The following is a 27,902-nucleotide window of genomic DNA, read 5'->3' as shown; positions in this document are numbered from 1 at the left end:
TGATGAACTGCAGAAAAAAATGGCCGGAGGGGAAAATGCTTGGAAAATTACTTACTTTTTATTAATTCATAATTGCAAAACACAAAATAATTACTTACTTAAAAGAAAAGAGAACATATTGCGGTGTGAATCCTGCAGGCTGTGGGTATAGATAGATATATATACAGGGAGATCCAAAAGTAGGTAGACAGATTTATCTGTGAAAACTGGATCTGTGAAACTGACTCAGTTGCCCTTAGCAACCAATCAGATTCCACCTTTCATTTTCCAAAGAGTCTGTGAAGAATGAAAAGTGTAATCTGATTGGTTTCTAAGGGCATTCACTTTACACCATGTTTGATAAATCTTCCTAGCCCTATTACACATACTGTCCACCTACATTTGGACCACCCTGTATATTTAGTTTTAACAGCTTTCGGGTTGATCTTGAGCCTTGGCGTCTTGATGGATGAATGCTCTGTAGGAAAATCAATCTTGTGCAGCCTAGATATGTTCACCAGGGTCTTCTCCACCTAGATAGGTCCATCAGGGTCTTTTCTGCCTAGATATGTCCACCAGGGTCTTCTCCACCTAGATAAGTCCATCAGGGTCTTCTCCACCTAGATAGGTCCATCAGAGTCTTCTCTACCTAGATAGGTCCATCAGGGTCTTCTCCACCTAGATAGGTCCATCAGAGTCTTCTCTACCTAGATAGGTCCACCAGGGTCTTCTCTACCTAGATAGGTCCATCAGGGTCTTCTCCACCCAGATAGGTCCATCAGAGTCTTCTCCACGTAGATAGGTCCACCAGGGTATTCTCCGCCATTATTTTGACTGTATCAAGCCATCGGGTTGCTGGTCTTCCTCTTCGCCTTGTTCCTTCTATTCTTCCAATCATGATGTTCTAGTTATATACAGATGTGTATTATATTCTTGACCTCTCTGTTACATTTCTTTGAAGATTTCAAGATATCCGCTGCCACCATAGTGTCTGGTACCCTTGGACCGGGCATCCTGGCAGAAACAAGTCCAGTGACCACTGAGACAACCACCCTGGCTGCTGAAATTTTTGGCACAACCGTAGCCTCACAAGGGACCACCCTGAGCACGGCCCCCCAAGAGGTTTCGATATCAACATCACCAACCATGAAAACAGACACAACCAATGTCAACACAAAACCGCAGAGTACCAGCCTACATCCCATCTCAACCACCCCCCAAGACAAAGGGTCCACCAATACCCAGAGCATTGGAGGATACTCCGGTAAGAGACTGTCCTGTCATCATGTGCGGAGAGGTTACTGCCGTCAACAAGCTCGGCACTGTCGTCTCCTGAAATACTCTGTGCCACTCTGGCGACATTATGAATTGGGTGAGGGACAGAAAACAGGTCATCTTGCGGGGGATGTTACGCTGCATATACATATATTTATATATATATATAATGACCCCAGTCCGTCAGCCCGCGAGCGGCAGCCAAGACCCTCTCCATATCCGGTAAGTCTTATGGATATTATCCGGACAGCGCTACATCTTCAGCTGCAATCTGAGCGGCTCTAGTCACATCCAAACCTTTCTTTTAAAGTTTATTATTTTGAATTTTCTTTTAATTTTTAGTATTTTTTAATCCAGATACGACATTGACAACAGCGACGTCAGCTCAACCAATCGGTAAGTGACATGTTATATTCTCTAAATGTGTCCCAAAAGTTGAACTTCCTGGACAGATGAGGGGATGGAGTATAAACATGGTTTAGAACAAGGTCAAGGGGGCACTGTCACAATATGGGATAGCAAGGGACAGGGGCTCCTACACTGTCCCTTATATTATTAGGGGACCCAAGGCTATCCCTAACCTCCAGATTACCCCTGATGGTGGAGATGCTGGAGTTCCATGCCTTACTATTCTCCTGACCAGAACTAAACTGTTCCCCTCTCCCCAGGGAAGGAAGGGGTAGGAGTGTGATGGCAACACAGATAAGGATAGACAGGGAAAAAACTAAACTCAGACACACTGCAAACTAACAGGAACAAACAGTGAGAGACAAAGGAGAAAAGCAAGAGAAGGAAGACAGCAGCAAAAGGACAACAAGGTTTAGCACCATAACCGCTCACGGTAACAAAGTACTACAAACACCAGTAAGTTTGGATCACAACACCTTACCAAACCAGAATAGAGAAGCTATAGCTGGCAATAAAAAAGCGTCCAGCCAGCATGTATAAGAAGGGAGTGAATGTGATTGGCTCCCCCATAGTATGTGATCAAAGGAGACTAACAAGCAGACCAGCAGGTTTTAACACTTGCTAGCCTTCCTAGGAACTACATGTCTGTGGGTCGACACCAGAGTCTGCCTGCACTGATCACAGACATCCAAGAAGTTATCAGGCAGAGTGCCAGGATCTGGAGCTTCAACAGATCCTGATGCTGCCATGACAGTCGGCAATGTTTGTAAAAACCTCTTTGTGTCAGACACATTGCATATTTCACTCCATGACTGTGGATTACACCCCTGTGATGGGAAATCTTCCTCTTTGTATGTGGTTTTACCTCGTATTTGTGTAATGTCCTATGATACTCTCACATTACTACAACTATTGTACCATAATATTCAGGCTCCACAGGATCCTCCTCCTACAATTCCAGCGACTGGAGTCAGCTGATGGAGTGGTTAAATTACACGTCTACGGTAAGTCGTCATTGGGGTCAATTCGTCAATCGGTTTGTGCAAATTTTCTGCTGTAAAACTGCTTAAAGTTTTGTATATGTGACGCCCTTACCATTGTCCCCGTACTGTCCTGCTCTCCTCCCCCGCAGTGGCTGATCTTTCTCTGATCCCTGCTTCTGTGACTGCCGTGGCCTGCAGACATCGCACATGCCTCCTAGGTGCACTCTAAGGGGGGCTTTGCACGTTGCGACATCGGTACTGCGATATCGTCAGGGTCAAATTGAAAGTGACGCAGTAACGACGTCGCAACGTGTAAATCCTAGATGCACCGATAAACGATCGCAAAAGCGTCGTAAATCGGTGATCTGTGTAGTGTCGGTCATTTCCATAATGCCGGTGCAGCGACAGGTACGATGTTGTTCCTTGTTCCTGCGGCAACACACATCACTGTGTATGAAGCCACAGGAGCGAGGAACATCTCCTACCTGCGTCCAGCGGCTGCAATGCGGAAGGAAGGAGGTGGGCGGGATGTTTACGTCCCGCTCATCTCCGCCCCTCCGCTTCTATTGGCCGGCCGATTAGTGACGTCGCGGTGACGTCACTGTGATGCTGAACGCACCTCTCCCTTGAAGGAGGGATTGTTCGGCATTCACAGCGACGTCGCAGGGCAGGTGAGTGCGTGTGAAGCTGCCGTTACGATAATGTTTCTTTCAGAAAGATGAGGAGGAAATAATTGTGTATATTCTGGGGAACATAACAGTCTAACCTGAGCTTCCCTGCGGGCGCCATGATGGTGAGTAATCAGATTCCCAAGATAGAAACTGTTCTAATGATGCTCCGAAGGTACTGGGGCAAAAGTGTAGACACTGAGAGCTCTCAAGACGATGCAACCACAGAAGGACCACTGAGAACTGGGCCACCACCACTGACAACTGGGCAGAAGGACAAGGAGGTCTAAGGATGGAAGACAACTCGCCAACCACTGCAGTGGAGAAAATGTAATTTCTAGGATGGGACATCAATATAATATGGGGCAAGTGGTCCACAGAGGTTTATCCTTACCATGATGATCATGTCTCACCAAAGATCTGCCCACCTTGTAGATGCTGCCAATAGTAGATACTTGAGTTCTATATAACACAGATGTTAATAACTGTCGGGCATTATTATTCATTGACCTTTCACGTTTCTTCCTTCTAGGACATCCTCTACATTGCCAATGAAATCCTCAATGAAACGTCTTGGAGAGAAGCATCCAGCGCTAACTCTGTGCTCGGCCCAACCTTTTTACGGTGTATTGAAAATCTCCTAGAAAGGATGGAGATGGTGAATGCATCTTATAATGTGTCCTACGAAAACCTAGAGTTCTATTGCTTAGTGGCCCCCTGCGTCAACATGAGTAATGAGAATCCCCTAAGTATTAATCCGCATATCAGTTTAGCCCTGGCCCCCGAGGACAGTCAACAAATCTTTCATCCAACCTGCTTGGTCAACATTTTCTTATTATCCTGCACAACCCTGAACCTGGACTTCCCAGGACAATACGAAGAAGAAACATTGCCTTACCAAGTAGACAGTAACATTGTGACCAACGTCTTGCGAATACATGATGAAAATTACCACAACCCAAATATCAACTTGACCTTCCATTGTTCCAATGGGAATTATTGTGACCCCACATCTGTTTGTGCTTTTTGGAACTTCACCACCAGCAGATGGTCTTCAGAGGGGTGCATCACCGATATTGCCGATGGAGAAACCCACTGTTACTGCCATCATCTTACATCATTCTCCTTGCTGATTGCAAAATACATCCCCAATTCCTTGAAGAACAGCTTGGTACTTGACTACATAACCATCGCTGGTCTTATTATCTCCATAGTTTCCCTCACGTTGTGCATCACGTTCCAAGTGTACCTTCTGAGGTTTCCCATGAACCTTGTAGCTTACTACAGACATACCGCCATACTGAACGCTTCCATCTTCCTTCTTCTAAGCTATGTCTCATTTATTGCCTCCAGTTACATCACACCCAAGGAATATCTCCGGCTTTGCGTAGGGCTAACCTTCTGCACCCACTTTTCTCTCCTGGCTTTCTTTTGCTGGACCTTAGTCCAAAGTCTATTTCTTTTTTGCCGTTTGGTCTTTGTGTTCCATCACATCACGAAAAAGGAATTCATGAGTCTTTCTGTTGGTCTTGGATACATCTGTCCCAGCATTATTGCCGTGGGCACCTTCTTGTACTACACTCCTACCAATGATTACCGGAAGGACAATGTTTGCTGGCTGGAGAGTGACTCGGGGGCTTCTATGGCTTTTAACATCCCAACCATCATTATTCTGTCTGGAAACTTCCTCGTCCTTCTTGTGGTGATTCGGAAACTTCTCAGACCGTCCATCTCAGAAGGCAGCAACGAGGATGAAGAGGTCATCAAGAAGCTAGTGAAGGCTGTGGTCTTCTGTACACCTCAGTTTGGATTGACCTGGGCTATTGGAATCCCTTTACTCTCAGATGGGAGCTCTGTGGCTCTACACTATTTGTTTGTTCTTCTCAATCCACTTCAGGTCAGTTTTGGAGATATTTTTTTCTTTGGTTTGGATTAGACGTGTGTCTTAGTTGATGCAGAGAACAAAAGGAAAAGGAAGGGAAGTCATTAGTTAAGGTTCGAAATGACTGATGCTTAAAGATGGAAATATTAGATATCATTCTGATGAAGAAAGTGCATTCCAAAATTCAGATGCAGCACAGGAGGAGATTTACAAAAGACAGGAAAGGGTCTTGGGTCACTGGTACAATGGCAGACAGGCGAGAGCTGGAGAAGTGATGAAGAAGAGTGCAGAACTCGGAATTACTGTGGATATTTGGGGATGAGGAGATGGTGGTGATATGGAGTTGATGACCTCCTAGAATGAGAGGTAGATAGTAAGATACCCTGGGCTGCTCCATTCAGGCTGGATTTAGGAGGATCTAATTTAGTTAGAGAAAGTTCAGTTACAGTGCATTGAAAAAGTATTCATACCCCGTGAGCTTTTACACTTTTTTTCATGTTACACCCACAAACTTAAATGTATTTTATTTGGATTTTATTTCATATACCAACACTAAGTAGCAAGTATTATTGAGGTGTAAAGGAAATGATACCTGTTTTTCTAAATATTTTACAAATATAAATCTGAAAATTGTGTCTTGCATTAGTATTCAGCCCCCGGAGTCAGCACTATATAGGATAACCTTTATCTGTCATTTGGGGGTCTCTCCAGCTTTACACATCTTGAGGTGATCTTTTCCTCTTCTCTCGCTCAGTGAGGTTGGATGGAGACGTCTGTGATCGGTGATTTTCCCGTCTTGTCACAGATTCTCGGTGGATTTGGGTCTGGGCTGTGCCTCAGCCGCTCACACACAGGAGTATGCTCTGATCTAAACCTCAAACTCGGCTGGGTGCATGGGCCGCATATTGAAAAAAAGATAATTTGGAGGGCTGCGTTCTTTGCAGGACAAGGTGACATTTTTAGTGATACCATTTATTTTCTTTACACCTTTGGATCACTGTTTTGGACATTTTTCGCTCGTTTATTATAACAAGTGGGCACTTTTTTGTTTATATATAAAAAAGCATTTTAAATGGTAAAAAAAAAATCATAATTTCTGTTTAATTATTTTTTTACATTTTATCCCCTTCTTGTAAGTAATATTGTCTTACAATTATCCTGGCCCCCATCGTGAAATAATATACCCATCCTTGTCCCTGTTGTGTAGTAATGTACCCATCCTGGTCCCCATCCTGAAGTAATGTAGATTGTCCCCATCCTGTAGTAATGTGCCCAACATTGTCATCATCCTGTAGTAATGTGCCCATCCTTGTCCCCTTGTAGTAATGTGCCCATCCTTGTCCCCTTGTAGTAATATTCCCATCCTTGTTCCCATCCTGTAGTAATGTGCCCATCTTGGTCCCAATCCTGGAGCAATGTGCTAATCCGTGTCACCATCCTGGAGCAATGTGCCAATCCTTGTCTCCATCCTGGAGTAATGTGCTTCTCCTTGTTCCCATCCTGTAATAATGTGCCCATACTGTGGTAATGTGGCAATCCATGTCCCCATCTTGTAGTAATGTTCTCCTCCTTGTTCCCATCCTATAGTAATGTACTCCTCCTGGAGTAATTTGCCCATCCTGGATTAATGTGCTCCTTCTTGCGTCTATCCTGTAGTGATGTGCCCCATCCTGGTCTCCATCCTGGAGTTATGTGCCCATTCTTGTCCTTATCCTGTAGTAATGTGCCTGTCCTTGTCCCCATCTTGTAGTAATGTGTACATTCTGGAGTAATGTGCCCATCCTTGTCCCCATCCTAGAGTATTGTTCCCATCCTTGTGCTCATCCTGTAGTTATGTGCCCATCCTTGTCCCCATCTTGTAGTAATGTTCCCATCCTTGTGCTCATCCTGTAGTAATGTTCCCATCCTTGTCCTCATCTTGTTGTAATGTGCCCATCCTTGTCCTCATCTTGTTGTAATGTGCCCATCCTTGTCCCCAGCCTGTAGTAATGTGCCCATCCTTGTCCTCATCTTGTATTAATGTGCTCCAACATGTCCACATCCTGTAGTAATGTGCCCTTCCTTGTCTCCATGTGTAGTAATGTGCCCATCCTTGTCCCAAGCCTGTATAATTGTGCCCATCCTTGTGCTCATCCTGTAGTAATGTGCCCATCCTTGTCCCCATCCTGTAGTAATGTTCCCATCCTTGTGCTCATCCTGTAGTAATGTGCCCATCCTTGTGCTCATCCTGTAGTAATGTGCCCATCCTTGTCCCCATCCTGTAGTAATGTTCCCATCCTTGTGCTCATCCTGTAGTAATGTGCCCATCCTTGTCCCCAGCCTGTAGTAATGTGCCCATCCTTGTGCTCATCCTGTAGTAATGTGCCCATCCTTGTGCTCATCCTGTAGTAATGTGCCCATCCTTGTCCCCAGCCTGTAGTAATGTGCCCATCCTTGTGCTCATCCTGTAGTAATGTGCCCATCCTTGTCCCCAGCCTGTAGTAATGTGCCCATCCTTGTCCCCATCTTGTATTAATGTGCTCCAACATGTCCACATCCTGTAGTAATGTGCCCATCCTTATCTCCATCCTGTAGTAATGTGCTTATCCTTATCTCCATCCGGTAGTAATGTGCCCATCCTTATCTCCATCCGGTAGTAATGTGCCCATCCTTATCTCCATCCTGTAGTAATGTGCCCATCCTTTTCTCCATCCTGTAGTAATGTACCCCATGATTGTCACTGATAACTAATGTGCCCATGCTGGTGCTCTTCTTATAGTAATGTCCCCTTTCTGGTCTTTTTCTTGTAGTAATGTCCCCTTTCCTAGTTCTCTTCTTGTAGCAATGCCCCATCCTGTAGATGTGTTGCCTATTGTGCCATTCACACACAAAAAAAAATCTTCTCCAGTGTCCTCCATTCCTTCGATGTCTTCTTTCCTTCAGCCTGCGGCTCCCTAGATGATCGCAGCCGGTGTAGGGGGCCGTCACAGTCAGCACTTTATTTCAGATGTTCTGCGCAGAGATAAGCTCTGTGCACAGCCTTTCCTTTGGTCGCTGCCGGCCAATCAGAAGGCCAGCAACTGACGTCATACGCTTCTGACCTCTGAGTGGACGGCGGCTGCCATTGGAATAGTTGTACACAGGGCTTGTCTTTGTGCAACACCTGTAAACCAGTCATCGGAAATAAAGTGCTGACTGCTGCAGCCCCTGCACCGGCTGTAATATCAAGGGGGCCACATGCGAGAGGGCAGGAAGAACCAGCCATAGGGGCCGCATGTAGGCCACAAGTTTGAGACCCCTGATCTAATGTCGCGGGCGGAGGGGCCGCGCTCACTACGCTCGGGTCCTCCGTGGCTGCTGCTGCTCGGTGGCTCGAGCGGTGGGCCGGACCCGGGGACTCGAGCAGCGCTCCTCGCCCATGAGTGAAAAGGGGTGGTTTGTTTAGGGAGATAGTTTGTGACGCCACCCACGGGTCGTGGTGATAGTTGGCACCACCACTGCTGGTGACGGGGATCCCAGGAGCGATGGTAGGGAGCAGCTAGGATGTTGTCCCCTCCGTGGGTAGGGGTTGGTGATCCCGAGCCCGGTGGTGCAACGGGGAGGCTGGATGGCTGGGGTGCAGGGTTGCAGGGGCAGCGCGGTGCGGTGCCGGATGGCACTGTTGTACTCACTCAGAAACAGATGCACAGAGTCTCTGGTAAACCAAACGGCTGGATGGACGGGTCCCGCAGCCAGCTGCAGTGTCTATGCTCTCCCCGGACAGGGTGGTGGTGGCTGTCTTTCCCTGCACCTGGTTAGAATGTTTTGACTCCGATCGCTTCCCACACGGTAGTCCGCTCCCCGGTGTATAGGTACCGAAGGAGCCCGTTTTGCCCGCAGGCTCTGGCCCTTGGATCTCTAGCCTGTGGCGGTGGCTGTATATCCTCACAGTGTGGACTTGTGCCTTCTATCGGGTCTTGGTTGTTAGGAAACCCCTGGGGTTCCGGTCACACTCGGATTTGACCGTTGTCGGCGGCTCCAAGCCTAGTCGGGGTCCGATGGCCCTGCCTTTGTGCTTAGCTTCACTCCGCTCCCCGTGTCGGTACCAGCGGTCCACCGCCCGACCCCGGTCCAACGATTCCGCAGAGATCCACTAACTCCTGCAGACGGCCACCACCGTCTGCCAACCTTGCTGTCAGTGCCTGGGCTCCGACCCAGACACTTGCAGTTTCTACTCCTCACACTTTCACCTCCAAAACGAATCTGACACTTTTCCCACCTCCAGACCTGTGAACTCCTCGGTGGGTGGGGCCAACCGCCTGGCTCCGCCCCACCTGGTGTGGACATCAGACCCTGGAGGGAGGCAACAAGGGTTTTTGTTTGACTGGTGTGACTATCCAGGGGAGGGGGTGTGTGTGGTGTTATGTCTGTGACTACCTGGCTAGTCCAGGGCGTCACATAAACCATCCATTGTAGCTCTGCAGGATGTTTAGGGTTGTTGTCCTGCTGAAACATAAGTCTACACCCCAGTCTCACGTCTTTTGCAGCCTCTCTCAGGTTTTCCTCCAGGATTGCCCTGTATTAAGCTCCATCCATCTTCCCACCACCTCTGACCAGCTCCCCTGCTCCTGCTGAAGAAAAGCCTCGCCATAACATAATTCCTCAAGGATTGCCCTGTATTTAACTCCATCAATCTTCCTATCACCTTTGACCAGCTTTCTTCCCCCTGCTGAGGAAAAGCGTCCCCACAGCAGGATGCTGCCTCCACCATGTGTGATGGTGGGGATGTTTTTTTTAGGGTGATGTGCAGTGTTAGTTTTCAGCCACATATAGTGTTTTGCATTTAGCCTAATAAGTTCTCCTTTGGTCTTATCTGACCAGAGCACCTTCTCCCACATGCTCACTTTATACCCTACATGTCTTGTGCAAAATGGAGGAAAAGCCACCACACATGAGTGGTCTTAAGAGGCTTCATTGCTGGTAGACACAGGACTCATGGCAGAGCTTGCCTATTCTTTTCTGGATAATCATTTTTCAAGATACCCCAAACAGAGAAAACAGCTTTATCAGAGAAAGTAGGTTTCCACAGTGTTTCTGCAGTCCATCCTTTCATTTCCTGCAAAGTTGTTATCTCTGATGAAGCCTCTTCAGACATGTTTTCCAGGAAAGCATTACATGGCCTTTAAGTCTCCTTACACCAGGACTATCTAAAAGGAGAAATGTTCCCATAGATGGCCCATCAGAGACCTCTAACCCAGCCTAATTAGACCTCCAGCTTTGAGGGGTCAATCACCTCTAAGTATATTTCGACAGAGAGAGTGTCTAGTTTGGCTTCTCATCCCAAGTCATAAGGTAAGGTTCGTTAAAGGGTCAATATTAATTTTTAGGATTACTACCTCCTATAGGTGGTATTAGAGTTCACGTTCTCTTCCTTTATGAAGAGGCTACTGTGAAAATCTTAAAACGTTTGGCCAGGACTGTCCTCAAGACATTTGTAGGTTGATATCACTGATTTAAATGGGATCAGTGTCACGGGGTTCTTCTCCCATATCACACAATCAACAGAGCGAGAGATGGCGGTACAATCCAAAGAGCATATATTCCAAGCAAATCAAAACGGTCCATAAAATAATCCACAAAACAGAGGGTAAAATTAATCCAGTAACACAAAGTCCAGTAAGCGATAAATGTCCAGGTCTCTCTCTGAGACGTCTCAGCTTCTACAAGAGGATCAATCTTCCTGCTTCATTCTTGAAGTTCTCCAACAGACTGACGATCTCCAAGTAAAACAGAGAGTTTAGTTGAATCCCTGAACCCCTCCCCCAGACCTAGGGACAGAAACACTGTAGGGGGTGATTATCTAAAGACAATAGAATGTACACATAAGCAGTACAAATAATGGATAGTGAACCAAGCCTAAACATGAACCCACACAAAATGGTACATGACCCACAATATCCCACCCTCACAACCAGCAAAATATTTTGCATTCGAGTCCAACTCTGATTAATTACTGATTAATTTCTTAATATATCTTATATACATTGAATTTTATCAATACAGAGCTCACTGTCTCCGGCTCCTGATGTCTGTGAATACAACTAGGGGGCGCTTCCTGTAAACTGAGTAATTCTTGAGTATAATGCATGATCTGTATACAATGAGCTCCTGAGCTCACCCTAGTGGTGACTGCAGGCACATACAATGGTATCTATCAAGTTACATTATGTCTGTGCAGGAAATCTGGACCTTTATATCAGAAAAACTGAGTTCTCTCCCAATAAAGACAAAGTGAGACAGGAATAACCTGATAGTGACATAATTATAGAGCGTGGATGATCCATTTTCCCAGGAACAGGGCCACCATGATTGGTGTATGGGGCCCAGTAAAGAGGGGGGCCTAGCCAGGGCCGAGGGTGATTACTTAGCTTTAAGCCCAAGGCCAGGCCCCCCTCTTCACCGGGCCTCAGTCACAGCAGAGGGGCCGTGGCCGTGTTGTTTTAGCCACTACACATAGATAATTTGCATGCGAAGCACTTCACATGCAAATTAGTCATGTGGTGGAGGCAAGGTCATTGGAGCAGAACAAGGCACCAACATGTCATCTAAAGGCCCAGCATGCAGCAGGGTGATGAGGTCATCACTCTGCAACCTCATCACACTGCTACAGGCAACGCAGAACCACGGAGGTTGACAAGGCCGCGGCAGCTGGCAGGGAAAGGTAAGCACTCCATGAGCTGAAGACAGGAGTGGATGTGCATCAGAGGGAGCACATTCAGCTGAAATGCATTGCAACTCAGAGAGGACACCCTGCGATGTGGGAGTCGGGGAGGGTTGGTAAAAAATTTTTTTTTCATTTTCCGGCAGACAAATATACCAGGAGGGGCCCAAGAAGGGAACATATATATACCAGGAAGGGGACAGAAACCAGAATGGGGAAATCTATACCAAAATGTGCCCAGAGGGGGATATATGTAACAGGATGACATATTCCAGGATTTGGACATATAAACCAGGAGGTGCCCATAAAGGAGACATATATACCTGACGGAGAACATATATACCAGGAAAGGGACAAATAAACAAGAATGGAGACATACGTATGAGCAGGGGCTTAGGAAGTGGACATATATACCGGGAGGAGGACATATATGCTAGAAAGAGAACAAATAAACCAGGATAGGGACATATATACTAGGATGGGGCCTGGAGGGGGACATATTTAACAGGAGGGGGACATACATACCAGAAAGAGCCAAGGATGGGGACATATATTCCAGAAAGGGGACATATATACCAGAATTGTGACATATATACCAGGAAGGGGACATATATACCAGGAGGAGAAGATATACACCAGGGGGGGTCAGGATGGGGATATATACCAGGAGGGGGGACATTTTATATATATATATATATATATATATATATATATATATATATATATATATATATATATATATATATATAATATTTTATTGATACCAAACATTTAAGGCTAACAAAAACAAAGGTTTAAAACCCACCCTCTATTGACTTACTGCCACATTACCTTTAAGGTGAGGCTCTACAGCCAGGTATTGTGTGTTTTGGGATTATTTATCTGTGGACACTGCCTTGTTTATATACTTATTGTGCATTCTGTTATCAGTCCCCTGATACTTCACTGGGGATAAGTACAAAATTATTATGCCCATCCCCTTATTTCATCCATATTTTTTTTGTCAATCACGTTTTTCAGCCTTATATGTTTTGTATCAATAAAAACCATGTTTATATATAAATAGCTGGGTGTGCACATTTTTATAATGCAGCTTTTTTCCTCTCATGTTACAATTATTTTTTTACATAGTTTTTTGTTAGCAGCCTCTCTTTATTTATATTTATTACACTGTGGTGCCCATTACTTCTTTCCTAACAAAGTGTTGAGGAGCAATGTGGGGGGTATTATACAGAGTGGGGCAGTGTGTGTATGGGGGATATTATACAGAGGGGTAGTGTGTGTGTGGGGGGAATAGTATACTGAGGGATAGTGTGTAGGGCAACATACAGAGGGGCAGTGTTTGGGAGGATATTATAAAGAGGGGCAACTTGTGTGAGGGGATAGTATACTGAGGGGCAGTTTATGTGAGGGATATTACAGAGGGGCAGTGAGTGGGGGGGATATTACACAAAGGTGCAATGTGTGTACGGGGATTTTATACAGAGGGGCAATGTGTGTGGGGGATATTATACAGAGGAGCAGTGTGTGGGGGGATATTATACAGAGGAGCAGTGTGTGGGGGGATATTATACAGAAGGGTAGTGTGTGGGGATTATTATACAAAGGAGCAGTGTGTGTGTATAGGATGTTACACAAAGGGGCAATGTGTGTACATGGATATTATACAGAGGGGTAGTGTGTGTGTGGGGGAATAGTATACAGAGGGATAGTGTGTAGGGCAATATACAGGGGAGCAGTGTGTGGGAGGATATTATAAAGAGGGGCAACTTGTGTGGGGGGATAGTATACTGAGGGGCAGTGTATGTGAGGGATATTACAGAGGGGCAGTGAGTGGGGGGGATATTACACAAAGGGGTAATGTATGTACCGGGATTTTATACAGAGGGGCAATGTGTGTGGGGGATATTATACAGAGGAGCAGTATGTGGGGGGATATTATACAGAAGGGTAGTGTTTGTGGGGATTATTATACAAAGGAGCAGTGTGTGTGTATAGGATGTTATACAGAGGGGCAGTGTGTGTGGGGATATTATACAGAGGAGCAGTGTATGGGGGGATATTATACAGAAGGGTAGTGTGTGTGGGGATTATTATACAAAGGAGCAGTGTGTGTGTATAGGATGTTATACAGAGGGGCAGTGTGTGGGGGGATATTATACATTGAGGCAGTGTGGGAGAGATTAAGAGGGGCAGTTTAGAGGGTGTATTATGGAAAGGGGAAGTGTAGGGGGTGTATTATTAAACACTTCATTTTCTGAAACAACTTCAAGTGTGCTAACACTTTTCACCATGACTGTGAATGTGTATTAATATATACGTTTTTCCAAGCGTGGCGGTGAAACTGTGGAAGGTTTGAGGGGTGGAGACGGAGCTGGGGTGGAGAATTAGCGGAGCCTGAAGGGTGCCCAAAAATGTCCCCAGCATGGGGACCGTAAATTCCTAATGGTGGCCTTGCCCAGGAAATCTATGCTAAAAACATAGTTCTCTGTTATGGATTGGACAGGAGAAGGATTCATTTTACCGTGTGATGTAGATACTTTACCGCTTTATCTGCAGACTATAGACACTGACCGCTTTCTTGAGCGCGGTCATCCTGATCTCTTCTTCTCTCCTGCAGGGGTTCTTCATATTCATCTTTGGTTGTTTGCTTGATAAGAAGGTAAGTGGCTTAGATCAGACTTCAATAGATAAGACTGGACTATATTAGATCAGACTACACTAGATAAGACTGGACTATATTAGGTCAGACTACACTAGATAAGACTGGACTATATTAGATCAGACTACACTAGATAAGACTGGACTATATTAGATCAGACTACACTAGATAAGACTGGACTATATTAGATCAGACTAGACTAGATAAGACTGGACTATATTAGATCAGACTAGACTAGATAAGACTGGACTATATTAGATCAGACTACACTAGATAAGACTGGACTATATTAGATCAGACTACACTAGATAGGACTGGACTATATTAGATCAGACTACACTAGATAAGACTGGACTATGTTAGATCAGACTACACTAGATAAGACTGGACTATATTAGGTCAGACTACACTAGATAGGACTGGACTATATTAGATCAGACTACACTAGATAAGACTGGACTATATTAGATCAGACTACACTAGATAAGACTGGACTATATTAGATCAGACTACACTAGATAGGACTGGACTATATTAGATCAGACTACACTAGATAAGACTGGACTATATTAGATCAGACTACACTAGACAAGACTGGACTATATTAGATCAGACTACACTAGATAAGACTGGACTATATTAGATCAGACTACACTAGATAAGACTGGACTATATTAGGTCAGACTACACTAGATAAGACTGGACTATATTAGATCAGACTACACTAGATAGGACTGGACTATATTAGATCAGACTACACTAGATAAGACTGGACTATGTTAGATCAGACTACACTAGATAAGACTGGACTATATTAGGTCAGACTACACTAGATAGGACTGGACTATATTAGATCAGACTACACTAGATAAGACTGGACTATATTAGATCAGACTACACTAGATAAGACTGGACTATATTAGATCAGACTACACTAGATAGGACTGGACTATATTAGATCAGACTACACTAGATAAGACTGGAGTATATTAGATCAGACTACACTAGATAGGACTGGACAATATTAGATCAGACTACACTAGATAAGACTGGACTATGTTAGATCAGACTACACTAGATAAGACTGGACTACATTAGATCAGACTACACTAGATAAGACTGGACTATATTAGGTCAGACTACACTAGATAAGACTGGAGTATATTAGATCAGACTACACTAGATAAGACTGGACTATATTAGATCAGACTACACTAGATAAGACTGGACTATATTAGATCAGACTACACTAGATAAGACTGGGCTATATTAGATCAGACTACACTAGATAAGACTGGACTATATTAGATCAGACTACACTAGATAAGACTGGACTATATTAGATCAGACTACACTAGATAAGACTGGACTATATTAGATCAGACTACACTAGATAAGACTGGACTATATTAGATCAGACAACACTAGATAAGACTGGACTATATTAGATCAGACTACACTAGATAAGACTGGACTATATTAGATCAGACTACACTAGATAAGACTGGACTATATTAGATCAGACTACACTAGATAAGACTGGACTATATTAGATCAGACTACACTAGATAAGACTGGACTATATTAGGTCAGACTACACTAGATAAGACTGGACTATATTAGATCAGACTACACTAGATAAGACTGGACTATATTAGGTCAGACTAGACTAGATAAGACTGGACTATATTAGATCAGACTAGACTAGATAAGACTGGACTATATTAGATCAGACTACACTAGATAAGACTGGACTATATTAGGTCAGACTACACTAGATAAGACTGGACTATATTAGATCAGACTACACTAGATAAGACTGGACTATATTAGATCAGACTACACTAGATAAGACTGGACTATATTAGGTCAGACTAGACTAGATAAGACTGGACTATATTAGATCAGACTAGACTAGATAAGACTGGACTATATTAGATCAGACTACACTAGATAAGACTGGACTATATTAGGTCAGACTACACTAGATAAGACTGGACTATATTAGATCAGACTACACTAGATAAGACTGGACTATATTAGATCAGACTACACTAGATAAGACTGGACTATATTAGATCAGACTACACTATATAAGACTGGACTATATTAGGTCAGACTACACTACATAAGACTGGACTATGTTAGATCAGACTACACTAGATAAGACTGGACTATATTAGATCAGACTAGACTAGATAAGACTGGACTATATTAGATCAGACTACAGTAGATAAGACTGGACTATATTAGATCAGACTACACTAGATAGGACTGGACTATATTAGATCAGACTACACTAGATAAGACTGGACTATATTAGATCAGACTACAGTAGATAAGACTGTACTATATTAGATCAGACTACACTAGATAAGACTGGACTATATTAGATCAGACTAGACTAGATAAGACTGGACTATATTAGATCAGACTACACTAGATAAGACTGGACTATATTAGATCAGACTACACAAGATAAGACTGAACTATATTAGATCAGATTACACTAGATAAGACTGGACTATATTAGATCAGACTACAGTAAATACAACTAGACTATATTAGGTCAGACTACACTAGATAAGACTGGTCTATATTAGATCAGACTACACTAGATAAGACTGGACTATATTAGATCAGACTACACTAGATAGGACTGGACTATATTAGATCAGACTACACTAGATAAGACTGGACTATATTAGATCAGACTACACTAGATAGGACTGGACTATATTAGATCAGACTACACTAGATAGGACTGGACTATATTAGATCAGACTACACTAGATAAGGCTAGACTATATTAGATCAGACTACACTAGATAAGACTGGACTATATTAGATCAGACTACACTAGATAAGACTAGACTATATTAGATCAGATTACACTAGATAAGACTGGACTATATTAGGTCAGACTACACTAGATAAGACTGGACTATATTAGATCAGACTACACTAGATAAGACTGGACTATATTAGATCAGACTACACTAGATAAGACTAGACTATATTAGATCAGATTACACTAGATAAGACTGGACTATATTAGATAAGACTACACTAGATAGGACTGGACTATATTAGATCAGACTACACTAGATAAGACTGGACTATGTTAGATCAGACTACATTAGATAAGACTGGACTATATTAGATCAGACTACACTAGATAAGACTGGACTATATTAGATCAGACTACACTAGATAAGACTGGAGTATATTAGATCAGACTACACTAGATAAGACTGGACTATATTATATCAGACTACACTAGATAAGACTGGACTATATTAGATCAGACTACACTAGATAAGACTGGACTATATTAGATCAGACTACACTAGATAGGACTGGACTATATTAGATTAGACCACACTAGATAAGACTGGACTATGTTAGATCAGACTACACTAGATAAGACTGGACTATATTAGGTCAGACTACACTAGATAAGAGTGGACTATATTAGATCAGACTACACTAGATAAGACTGGACTATATTAGATCAGACTACACTAGATAAGACTAGACTATATTAGATCAGATTACACTAGATAAGACTGGACTATATTAGATCAGACTACACTAGATAAGACTGGACTATATTAGATCAGACTACACTAGATAAGACTGGACTATATTAGATCAGACTACACTAGATAAGACTGGACTATATTAGATCAGACTACACTAGATAAGACTGGAGTATATTAGATCAGACTACACTAGATAAGACTGGACTATATTATATCAGACTACACTAGATAAGACTGGACTATATTAGATCAGACTACACTAGATAAGACTGGGCTATATTAGATCAGACTACACTAGATAATACTGGACTATATTAGATCAGACTACACTAGATAAGACTGGACTATATTAGATCAGACTACACTAGATAAGACTGGACTATATTAGATCAGACTACACTAGATAAGACTGGACTATATTAGATCAGACTACACTAGATAAGACTGGACTATATTAGATCAGACTACACTAGATAAGACTGGACTATATTAGATCAGACTACACTAGATAAGACTGGACTATATTAGATCAGACTACACTAGATAAGACTGGACTATATTAGATCAGACTACACTAGATAAGACTGGACTATATTAGATCAGACTACACTAGATAAGACTGGAGTATATTAGATCAGACTACACTAGATAAGACTGGACTATATTAGATCAGACTACACTAGATAAGACTGGACTATATTAGATCAGACTACACTAGATAAGACTGGGCTATATTAGATCAGACTACACTAGATAATACTGGACTATATTAGATCAGACTACACTAGATAAGACTGGACTATATTAGATCAGACTACACTAGATAAGACTGGACTATGTTAGATCAGACTACATTAGATAAGACTGGACTATATTAGATCAGACTACACTAGATAAGACTGGACTATATTAGGTCAGACTACACTAGATAAGACTGGACTATATTAGATCAGACTACACTAGATAAGACTGGACTATATTAGATCAGACTACACTAGATAAGACTGGACTATATTAGATCAGACTACACTAGATAAGACTGGACTATATTAGGTCAGACTACACTAGATAAGACTGGACTATATTAGATCAGACTACACTAGATAAGACTGGACTATATTAGGTCAGACTAGACTAGATAAGACTGGACTATATTAGATCAGACTAGACTAGATAAGACTGGACTATATTAGATCAGACTACACTAGATAAGACTGGACTATATTAGGTCAGACGACACTAGATAAGACTGGACTATATTAGGTCAGACTACACTAGATAAGACTGGACTATATTAGATCAGACTACACTAGATAAGACTGGACTATATTAGGTCAGACTGCATTAGATAAGACTGGACTATATTAGATCAGACTACACTAGATAGGACTGGACTATATTAGATCAGACCACACTAGATAAGACTGGACTATGTTAGATCAGACTACACTAGATAAGACTGGACTATATTAGGTCAGACTACACTAGATAAGACTGGACTATATTAGGTCAGACTACACTAGATAAGACTGGACTATATTAGATCAGACTACACTAGATAAGACTGGACTATATTAGGTCAGACTACATTAGATAAGACTGGACTATATTAGATCAGACTACACTAGATAAGACTGGACTATATTAGGTCAGACTACACTAGAAAAGACTGGACTATATTAGGTCAGACTACACTAGATAAGACTGGACTATATTAGGTCAGACTACACTAGATAAAACTGGACTATATTAGATCAGACTACACTAGATAAGACTGGACTATATTAGATCAGACTACACTAGATAAGACTGGACTATATTAGATCAGACTACACTAGATAAGACTGGACTATATTAGATCAGACTACACTAGATAAGACTGGAGTATATTAGATCAGACTACACTAGATAAGACTGGACTATATTATATCAGACTACACTAGATAAGACTGGGCTATATTAGATCAGACTACACTAGATAAGACTGGACTATATTAGATCAGACTACACTAGATAAGACTGGACTATATTAGATCAGACTACACTAGATAAGACTGGACTATATTAGATCAGACTACACTAGATAAGACTGGACTATATTAGATCAGACTACACTAGATAAGACTGGACTATATTAGGTCAGACTACACTAGATAAGACTGGACTATATTAGGTCAGACTACACTAGATAAGACTGGACTATATTAGGTCAGACTAGACTAGATAAGACTGGACTATATTAGATCAGACTAGACTAGATAAGACTGGACTATATTAGATCAGACTACACTAGATAAGACTGGACTATATTAGGTCAGACTACACTAGATAAGACTGGACTATATTAGGTCAGACTACACTAGATAAGACTGGACTATATTAGACCAGACTACACTAGATAAGACTGGACTATATTAGGTCAGACTACATTAGATAAGACTGGACTATATTAGATCAGACTACACTAGATAAGACTGGACTATATTAGGTCAGACCACACTAGATAAGACTGGACTATATTAGGTCAGACTACACTAGATAAGACTGGACTATATTAGATCAGACTACACTAGATAAGACTGGACTATATTAGATCAGACTACACTAGATAAGACTGGACTATATTAGGTCAGACTACACTAGATAAGACTGGACTATATTAGGTCAGACTACACTAGATAAGACTGGACTATATTAGATCAGACTACACTAGATAAGACTGGACTATATTAGATCAGACTACACTAGATAAGACTGGACTATATTAGATCAGACTACACTAGATAATACTGGACTATATTAGATCAGACTACACTAGATAAGACTGGACTATATTAGATCAGATTACACTATATAAGACTGGACTATATTAGGTCAGACTACACTAGATAAGACTGGACTATATTAGATCAGACTACACTAGATAAGACTGGACTATATTAGATCAGACTTCAATAGATAAGACTGGACTATATTAGATCAGACTACACTAGATAAGACTGGACTATATTAGATCAGACTTCAATAGATAAGACTGGACTATATTAGATCAGACTACACTAGATAAGACTGGACTATATTAGATCAGACTACACTATATAAGACTGGACTATATTAGGTCAGACTACACTAGATAAGACTGGACTATGTTAGATCAGACTACACTAGATAAGACTGGACTATATTAGATCAGACTTCAATAGATAAGACTGGACTATATTAGATCAGACTACACTAGATAATACTGGACTATATTAGATCAGACTACACTATATAAGACTGGACTATATTAGGTCAGACTACACTAGATAAGACTGGACTATATTAGATCAGACTACACTAGATAAGACTGGACTATATTAGATCAGATTACACTATATAAGACTGGACTATATTAGGTCAGACTACACTAGATAAGACTGGACTATATTAGATCAGACTACACTAGATAAGACTGGACTATATTAGATCAGACTTCAATAGATAAGACTGGACTATATTAGATCAGACTACACTAGATAAGACTGGACTATATTAGATCAGACTTCAATAGATAAGACTGGACTATATTAGATCAGACTACACTAGATAGGACTGGACTATATTAGATCAGACTACACTAGATAAGACTGGACTATATTAGATCAGACTACAGTAGATAAGACTGTACTATATTAGATCAGACTACACTAGATAAGACTGGACTATATTAGATCAGACTAGACTAGATAAGACTGGACTATATTAGATCAGACTACACTAGATAAGACTGGACTATATTAGATCAGACTACACAAGATAAGACTGAACTATATTAGATCAGATTACACTAGATAAGACTGGACTATATTAGATCAGACTACAGTAAATACAACTAGACTATATTAGGTCAGACTACACTAGAAAAGACTGGACTATATTAGGTCAGACTACACTAGATAAGACTGGACTATATTAGGTCAGACTACACTAGATAAAACTGGACTATATTAGATCAGACTACACTAGATAAGACTGGACTATATTAGATCAGACTACACTAGATAAGACTGGACTATATTAGATCAGACTACACTAGATAAGACTGGACTATATTAGATCAGACTACACTAGATAAGACTGGAGTATATTAGATCAGACTACACTAGAAAAGACTGGACTATATTAGGTCAGACTACACTAGATAAGACTGGACTATATTAGGTCAGACTACACTAGATAAAACTGGACTATATTAGATCAGACTACACTAGATAAGACTGGACTATATTAGATCAGACTACACTAGATAAGACTGGACTATATTAGATCAGACTACACTAGATAAGACTGGACTATATTAGATCAGACTACACTAGATAAGACTGGAGTATATTAGATCAGACTACACTAGATAAGACTGGACTATATTATATCAGACTACACTAGATAAGACTGGACTATATTATATCAGACTACACTAGATAAGACTGGACTATATTAGATAAGACTACACTAGATAAGACTGGACTATATTAGATCAGACTACACTAGATAAGACTGGACTATATTAGGTCAGACTACACTAGATAAGACTGGACTATATTAGATCAGACTACACTAGATAAGACTGGACTATATTAGATCAGACTAGACTAGATAAGACTGGACTATATTAGATCAGACTACACTAGATAAGACTGGACTATATTAGGTCAGACTACACTAGATAAGACTGGACTATATTAGGTCAGACTACACTAGATAAGACTGGACTATATTAGACCAGACTACACTAGATAAGACTGGACTATATTAGGTCAGACTACATTAGATAAGACTGGACTATATTAGATCAGACTACACTAGATAAGACTGGACTATATTAGGTCAGACCACACTAGATAAGACTGGACTATATTAGGTCAGACTACACTAGATAAGACTGGACTATATTAGATCAGACTACACTAGATAAGACTGGACTATATTAGATCAGACTACACTAGATAAGACTGGACTATATTAGGTCAGACTACACTAGATAAGACTGGACTATATTAGGTCAGACTACACTAGATAAGACTGGACTATATTAGATCAGACTACACTAGATAAGACTGGACTATATTAGATCAGACTACACTAGATAAGACTGGACTATATTAGATCAGACTACACTAGATAAGACTGGACTATATTAGATCAGACTATGCTAGATAAGACTGGACTATATTAGATCAGACTACACTATATAAGACTGGACTATATTAGGTCAGACTACACTAGATAAGACTGGACTATATTAGATCAGACTACACTAGATAAGACTGGACTATATTAGATCAGACTACACTAGATAAGACTGGACTATATTAGATCAGACTACACTAGATAATACTGGACTATATTAGATCAGACTACACTATATAAGACTGGACTATATTAGGTCAGACTACACTAGATAAGACTGGACTATATTAGATCAGACTACACTAGATAAGACTGGACTATATTAGATCAGATTACACTATATAAGACTGGACTATATTAGGTCAGACTACACTAGATAAGACTGGACTATATTAGATCAGACTACACTAGATAAGACTGGACTATATTAGATCAGACTTCAATAGATAAGACTGGACTATATTAGATCAGACTACACTAGATAAGACTGGACTATATTAGATCAGACTTCAATAGATAAGACTGGACTATATTAGATCAGACTACACTAGATAAGACTGGACTATATTAGATCAGACTACACTATATAAGACTGGACTATATTAGGTCAGACTACACTAGATAAGACTGGACTATGTTAGATCAGACTACACTAGATAAGACTGGACTATATTAGATCAGACTTCAATAGATAAGACTGGACTATATTAGATCAGACTACACTAGATAATACTGGACTATATTAGATCAGACTACACTATATAAGACTGGACTATATTAGGTCAGACTACACTAGATAAGACTGGACTATATTAGATCAGACTACACTAGATAAGACTGGACTATATTAGATCAGATTACACTATATAAGACTGGACTATATTAGGTCAGACTACACTAGATAAGACTGGACTATATTAGATCAGACTACACTAGATAAGACTGGACTATATTAGATCAGACTTCAATAGATAAGACTGGACTATATTAGATCAGACTACACTAGATAGGACTGGACTATATTAGATCAGACTACACTAGATAAGACTGGACTATATTAGATCAGACTTCAATAGATAAGACTGGACTATATTAGATCAGACTACACTAGATAAGACTGGACTATATTAGATCAGACTTCAATAGATAAGACTGGACTATATTAGATCAGACTACACTAGATAAGACTGGACTATATTAGATCAGACTACACTATATAAGACTGGACTATATTAGGTCAGACTACACTAGATAAGACTGGACTATGTTAGATCAGACTACACTAGATAAGACTGGACTATATTAGATCAGACTTCAATAGATAAGACTGGACTATATTAGATCAGACTACACTAGATAATACTGGACTATATTAGATCAGACTACACTATATAAGACTGGACTATATTAGGTCAGACTACACTAGATAAGACTGGACTATATTAGATCAGACTACACTAGATAAGACTGGACTATATTAGATCAGATTACACTATATAAGACTGGACTATATTAGGTCAGACTACACTAGATAAGACTGGACTATATTAGATCAGACTACACTAGATAAGACTGGACTATATTAGATCAGACTTCAATAGATAAGACTGGACTATATTAGATCAGACTACACTAGATAGGACTGGACTATATTAGATCAGACTACACTAGATAAGACTGGACTATATTAGATCAGACTACAGTAGATAAGACTGTACTATATTAGATCAGACTACACTAGATAAGACTGGACTATATTAGATCAGACTAGACTAGATAAGACTGGACTATATTAGATCAGACTACACTAGATAAGACTGGACTATATTAGATCAGACTACACAAGATAAGACTGAACTATATTAGATCAGATTACACTAGATAAGACTGGACTATATTAGATCAGACTACAGTAAATACAACTAGACTATATTAGGTCAGACTACACTAGAAAAGACTGGACTATATTAGGTCAGACTACACTAGATAAGACTGGACTATATTAGGTCAGACTACACTAGATAAAACTGGACTATATTAGATCAGACTACACTAGATAAGACTGGACTATATTAGATCAGACTACACTAGATAAGACTGGACTATATTAGATCAGACTACACTAGATAAGACTGGACTATATTAGATCAGACTACACTAGATAAGACTGGAGTATATTAGATCAGACTACACTAGAAAAGACTGGACTATATTAGGTCAGACTACACTAGATAAGACTGGACTATATTAGGTCAGACTACACTAGATAAAACTGGACTATATTAGATCAGACTACACTAGATAAGACTGGACTATATTAGATCAGACTACACTAGATAAGACTGGACTATATTAGATCAGACTACACTAGATAAGACTGGACTATATTAGATCAGACTACACTAGATAAGACTGGAGTATATTAGATCAGACTACACTAGATAAGACTGGACTATATTATATCAGACTACACTAGATAAGACTGGACTATATTATATCAGACTACACTAGATAAGACTGGACTATATTAGATCAGACTACACTAGATAAGACTGGACTATATTAGATCAGACTACACTAGATAAGACTGGACTATATTAGGTCAGACTACACTAGATAAGACTGGACTATATTAGATCAGACTACACTAGATAAGACTGGACTATATTAGATCAGACTAGACTAGATAAGACTGGACTATATTAGATCAGACTACACTAGATAAGACTGGACTATATTAGGTCAGACTACACTAGATAAGACTGGACTATATTAGGTCAGACTACACTAGATAAGACTGGACTATATTAGACCAGACTACACTAGATAAGACTGGACTATATTAGGTCAGACTACATTAGATAAGACTGGACTATATTAGATCAGACTACACTAGATAAGACTGGACTATATTAGGTCAGACCACACTAGATAAGACTGGACTATATTAGGTCAGACTACACTAGATAAGACTGGACTATATTAGATCAGACTACACTAGATAAGACTGGACTATATTAGATCAGACTACACTAGATAAGACTGGACTATATTAGGTCAGACTACACTAGATAAGACTGGACTATATTAGGTCAGACTACACTAGATAAGACTGGACTATATTAGATCAGACTACACTAGATAAGACTGGACTATATTAGATCAGACTACACTAGATAAGACTGGACTATATTAGATCAGACTACACTAGATAAGACTGGACTATATTAGATCAGACTATGCTAGATAAGACTGGACTATATTAGATCAGACTACACTATATAAGACTGGACTATATTAGGTCAGACTACACTAGATAAGACTGGACTATATTAGATCAGACTACACTAGATAAGACTGGACTATATTAGATCAGACTACACTAGATAAGACTGGACTATATTAGATCAGACTACACTAGATAATACTGGACTATATTAGATCAGACTACACTATATAAGACTGGACTATATTAGGTCAGACTACACTAGATAAGACTGGACTATATTAGATCAGACTACACTAGATAAGACTGGACTATATTAGATCAGATTACACTATATAAGACTGGACTATATTAGGTCAGACTACACTAGATAAGACTGGACTATATTAGATCAGACTACACTAGATAAGACTGGACTATATTAGATCAGACTTCAATAGATAAGACTGGACTATATTAGATCAGACTACACTAGATAAGACTGGACTATATTAGATCAGACTTCAATAGATAAGACTGGACTATATTAGATCAGACTACACTAGATAAGACTGGACTATATTAGATCAGACTACACTATATAAGACTGGACTATATTAGGTCAGACTACACTAGATAAGACTGGACTATGTTAGATCAGACTACACTAGATAAGACTGGACTATATTAGATCAGACTTCAATAGATAAGACTGGACTATATTAGATCAGACTACACTAGATAATACTGGACTATATTAGATCAGACTACACTATATAAGACTGGACTATATTAGGTCAGACTACACTAGATAAGACTGGACTATATTAGATCAGACTACACTAGATAAGACTGGACTATATTAGATCAGATTACACTATATAAGACTGGACTATATTAGGTCAGACTACACTAGATAAGACTGGACTATATTAGATCAGACTACACTAGATAAGACTGGACTATATTAGATCAGACTTCAATAGATAAGACTGGACTATATTAGATCAGACTACACTAGATAAGACTGGACTATATTAGATCAGACTTCAATAGATAAGACTGGACTATATTAGATCAGACTACACTAGATAAGACTGGACTATATTAGATCAGACTACACTATATAAGACTGGACTATATTAGGTCAGACTACACTAGATAAGACTGGACTATGTTAGATCAGACTAGACTAGATAAGACTGGACTATATTAGATCAGACTTCAATAGATAAGACTGGACTATATTAGATCAGACTACACTAGATAAGACTGGACTATATTAGATCAGACTACACTAGATAAGACTGGACTATATTAGGTCAGACTACACTAGATAAGACTGGACTATATTAGATCAGACTACACTAGATAAGACTGGACTATATTAGATCAGACTACACTAGATAAGACTGGACTATATTAGATCAGACTACACTATATA

General features: G+C 40.4%; 1 protein-coding gene across 1 annotated transcript in view; it reads left to right on the top strand.

Moving 5' to 3' along the window:
• Positions 1–982: 982 nt before the first annotated feature.
• Positions 983–27,902, top strand: part of LOC142274114 (adhesion G-protein coupled receptor F1-like) — a 38,030-nt gene continuing 11,110 nt past the window's right edge. Inside the window, exons 1-5 of the mRNA XM_075332555.1 lie at positions 983–1,243; positions 1,612–1,650; positions 2,593–2,666; positions 3,846–5,210; positions 14,495–14,536. Of these exons, the coding sequence (XP_075188670.1) occupies positions 1,126–1,243; positions 1,612–1,650; positions 2,593–2,666; positions 3,846–5,210; positions 14,495–14,536 (1,638 nt within the window). The 5' untranslated portion in view covers positions 983–1,125. The remainder of the gene's footprint in view (positions 1,244–1,611; positions 1,651–2,592; positions 2,667–3,845; positions 5,211–14,494; positions 14,537–27,902) is intronic.

The sequence above is a fragment of the Anomaloglossus baeobatrachus genome, unplaced genomic scaffold, assembly GCF_048569485.1.
Source record: "Anomaloglossus baeobatrachus isolate aAnoBae1 unplaced genomic scaffold, aAnoBae1.hap1 Scaffold_370, whole genome shotgun sequence".
NCBI classification, from domain to species: domain Eukaryota; kingdom Metazoa; phylum Chordata; class Amphibia; order Anura; family Aromobatidae; genus Anomaloglossus; species Anomaloglossus baeobatrachus.
The sequence above is the reverse complement of the archived record's forward strand: the minus strand, read 5'-3'. Positions and strand labels throughout refer to the sequence as shown.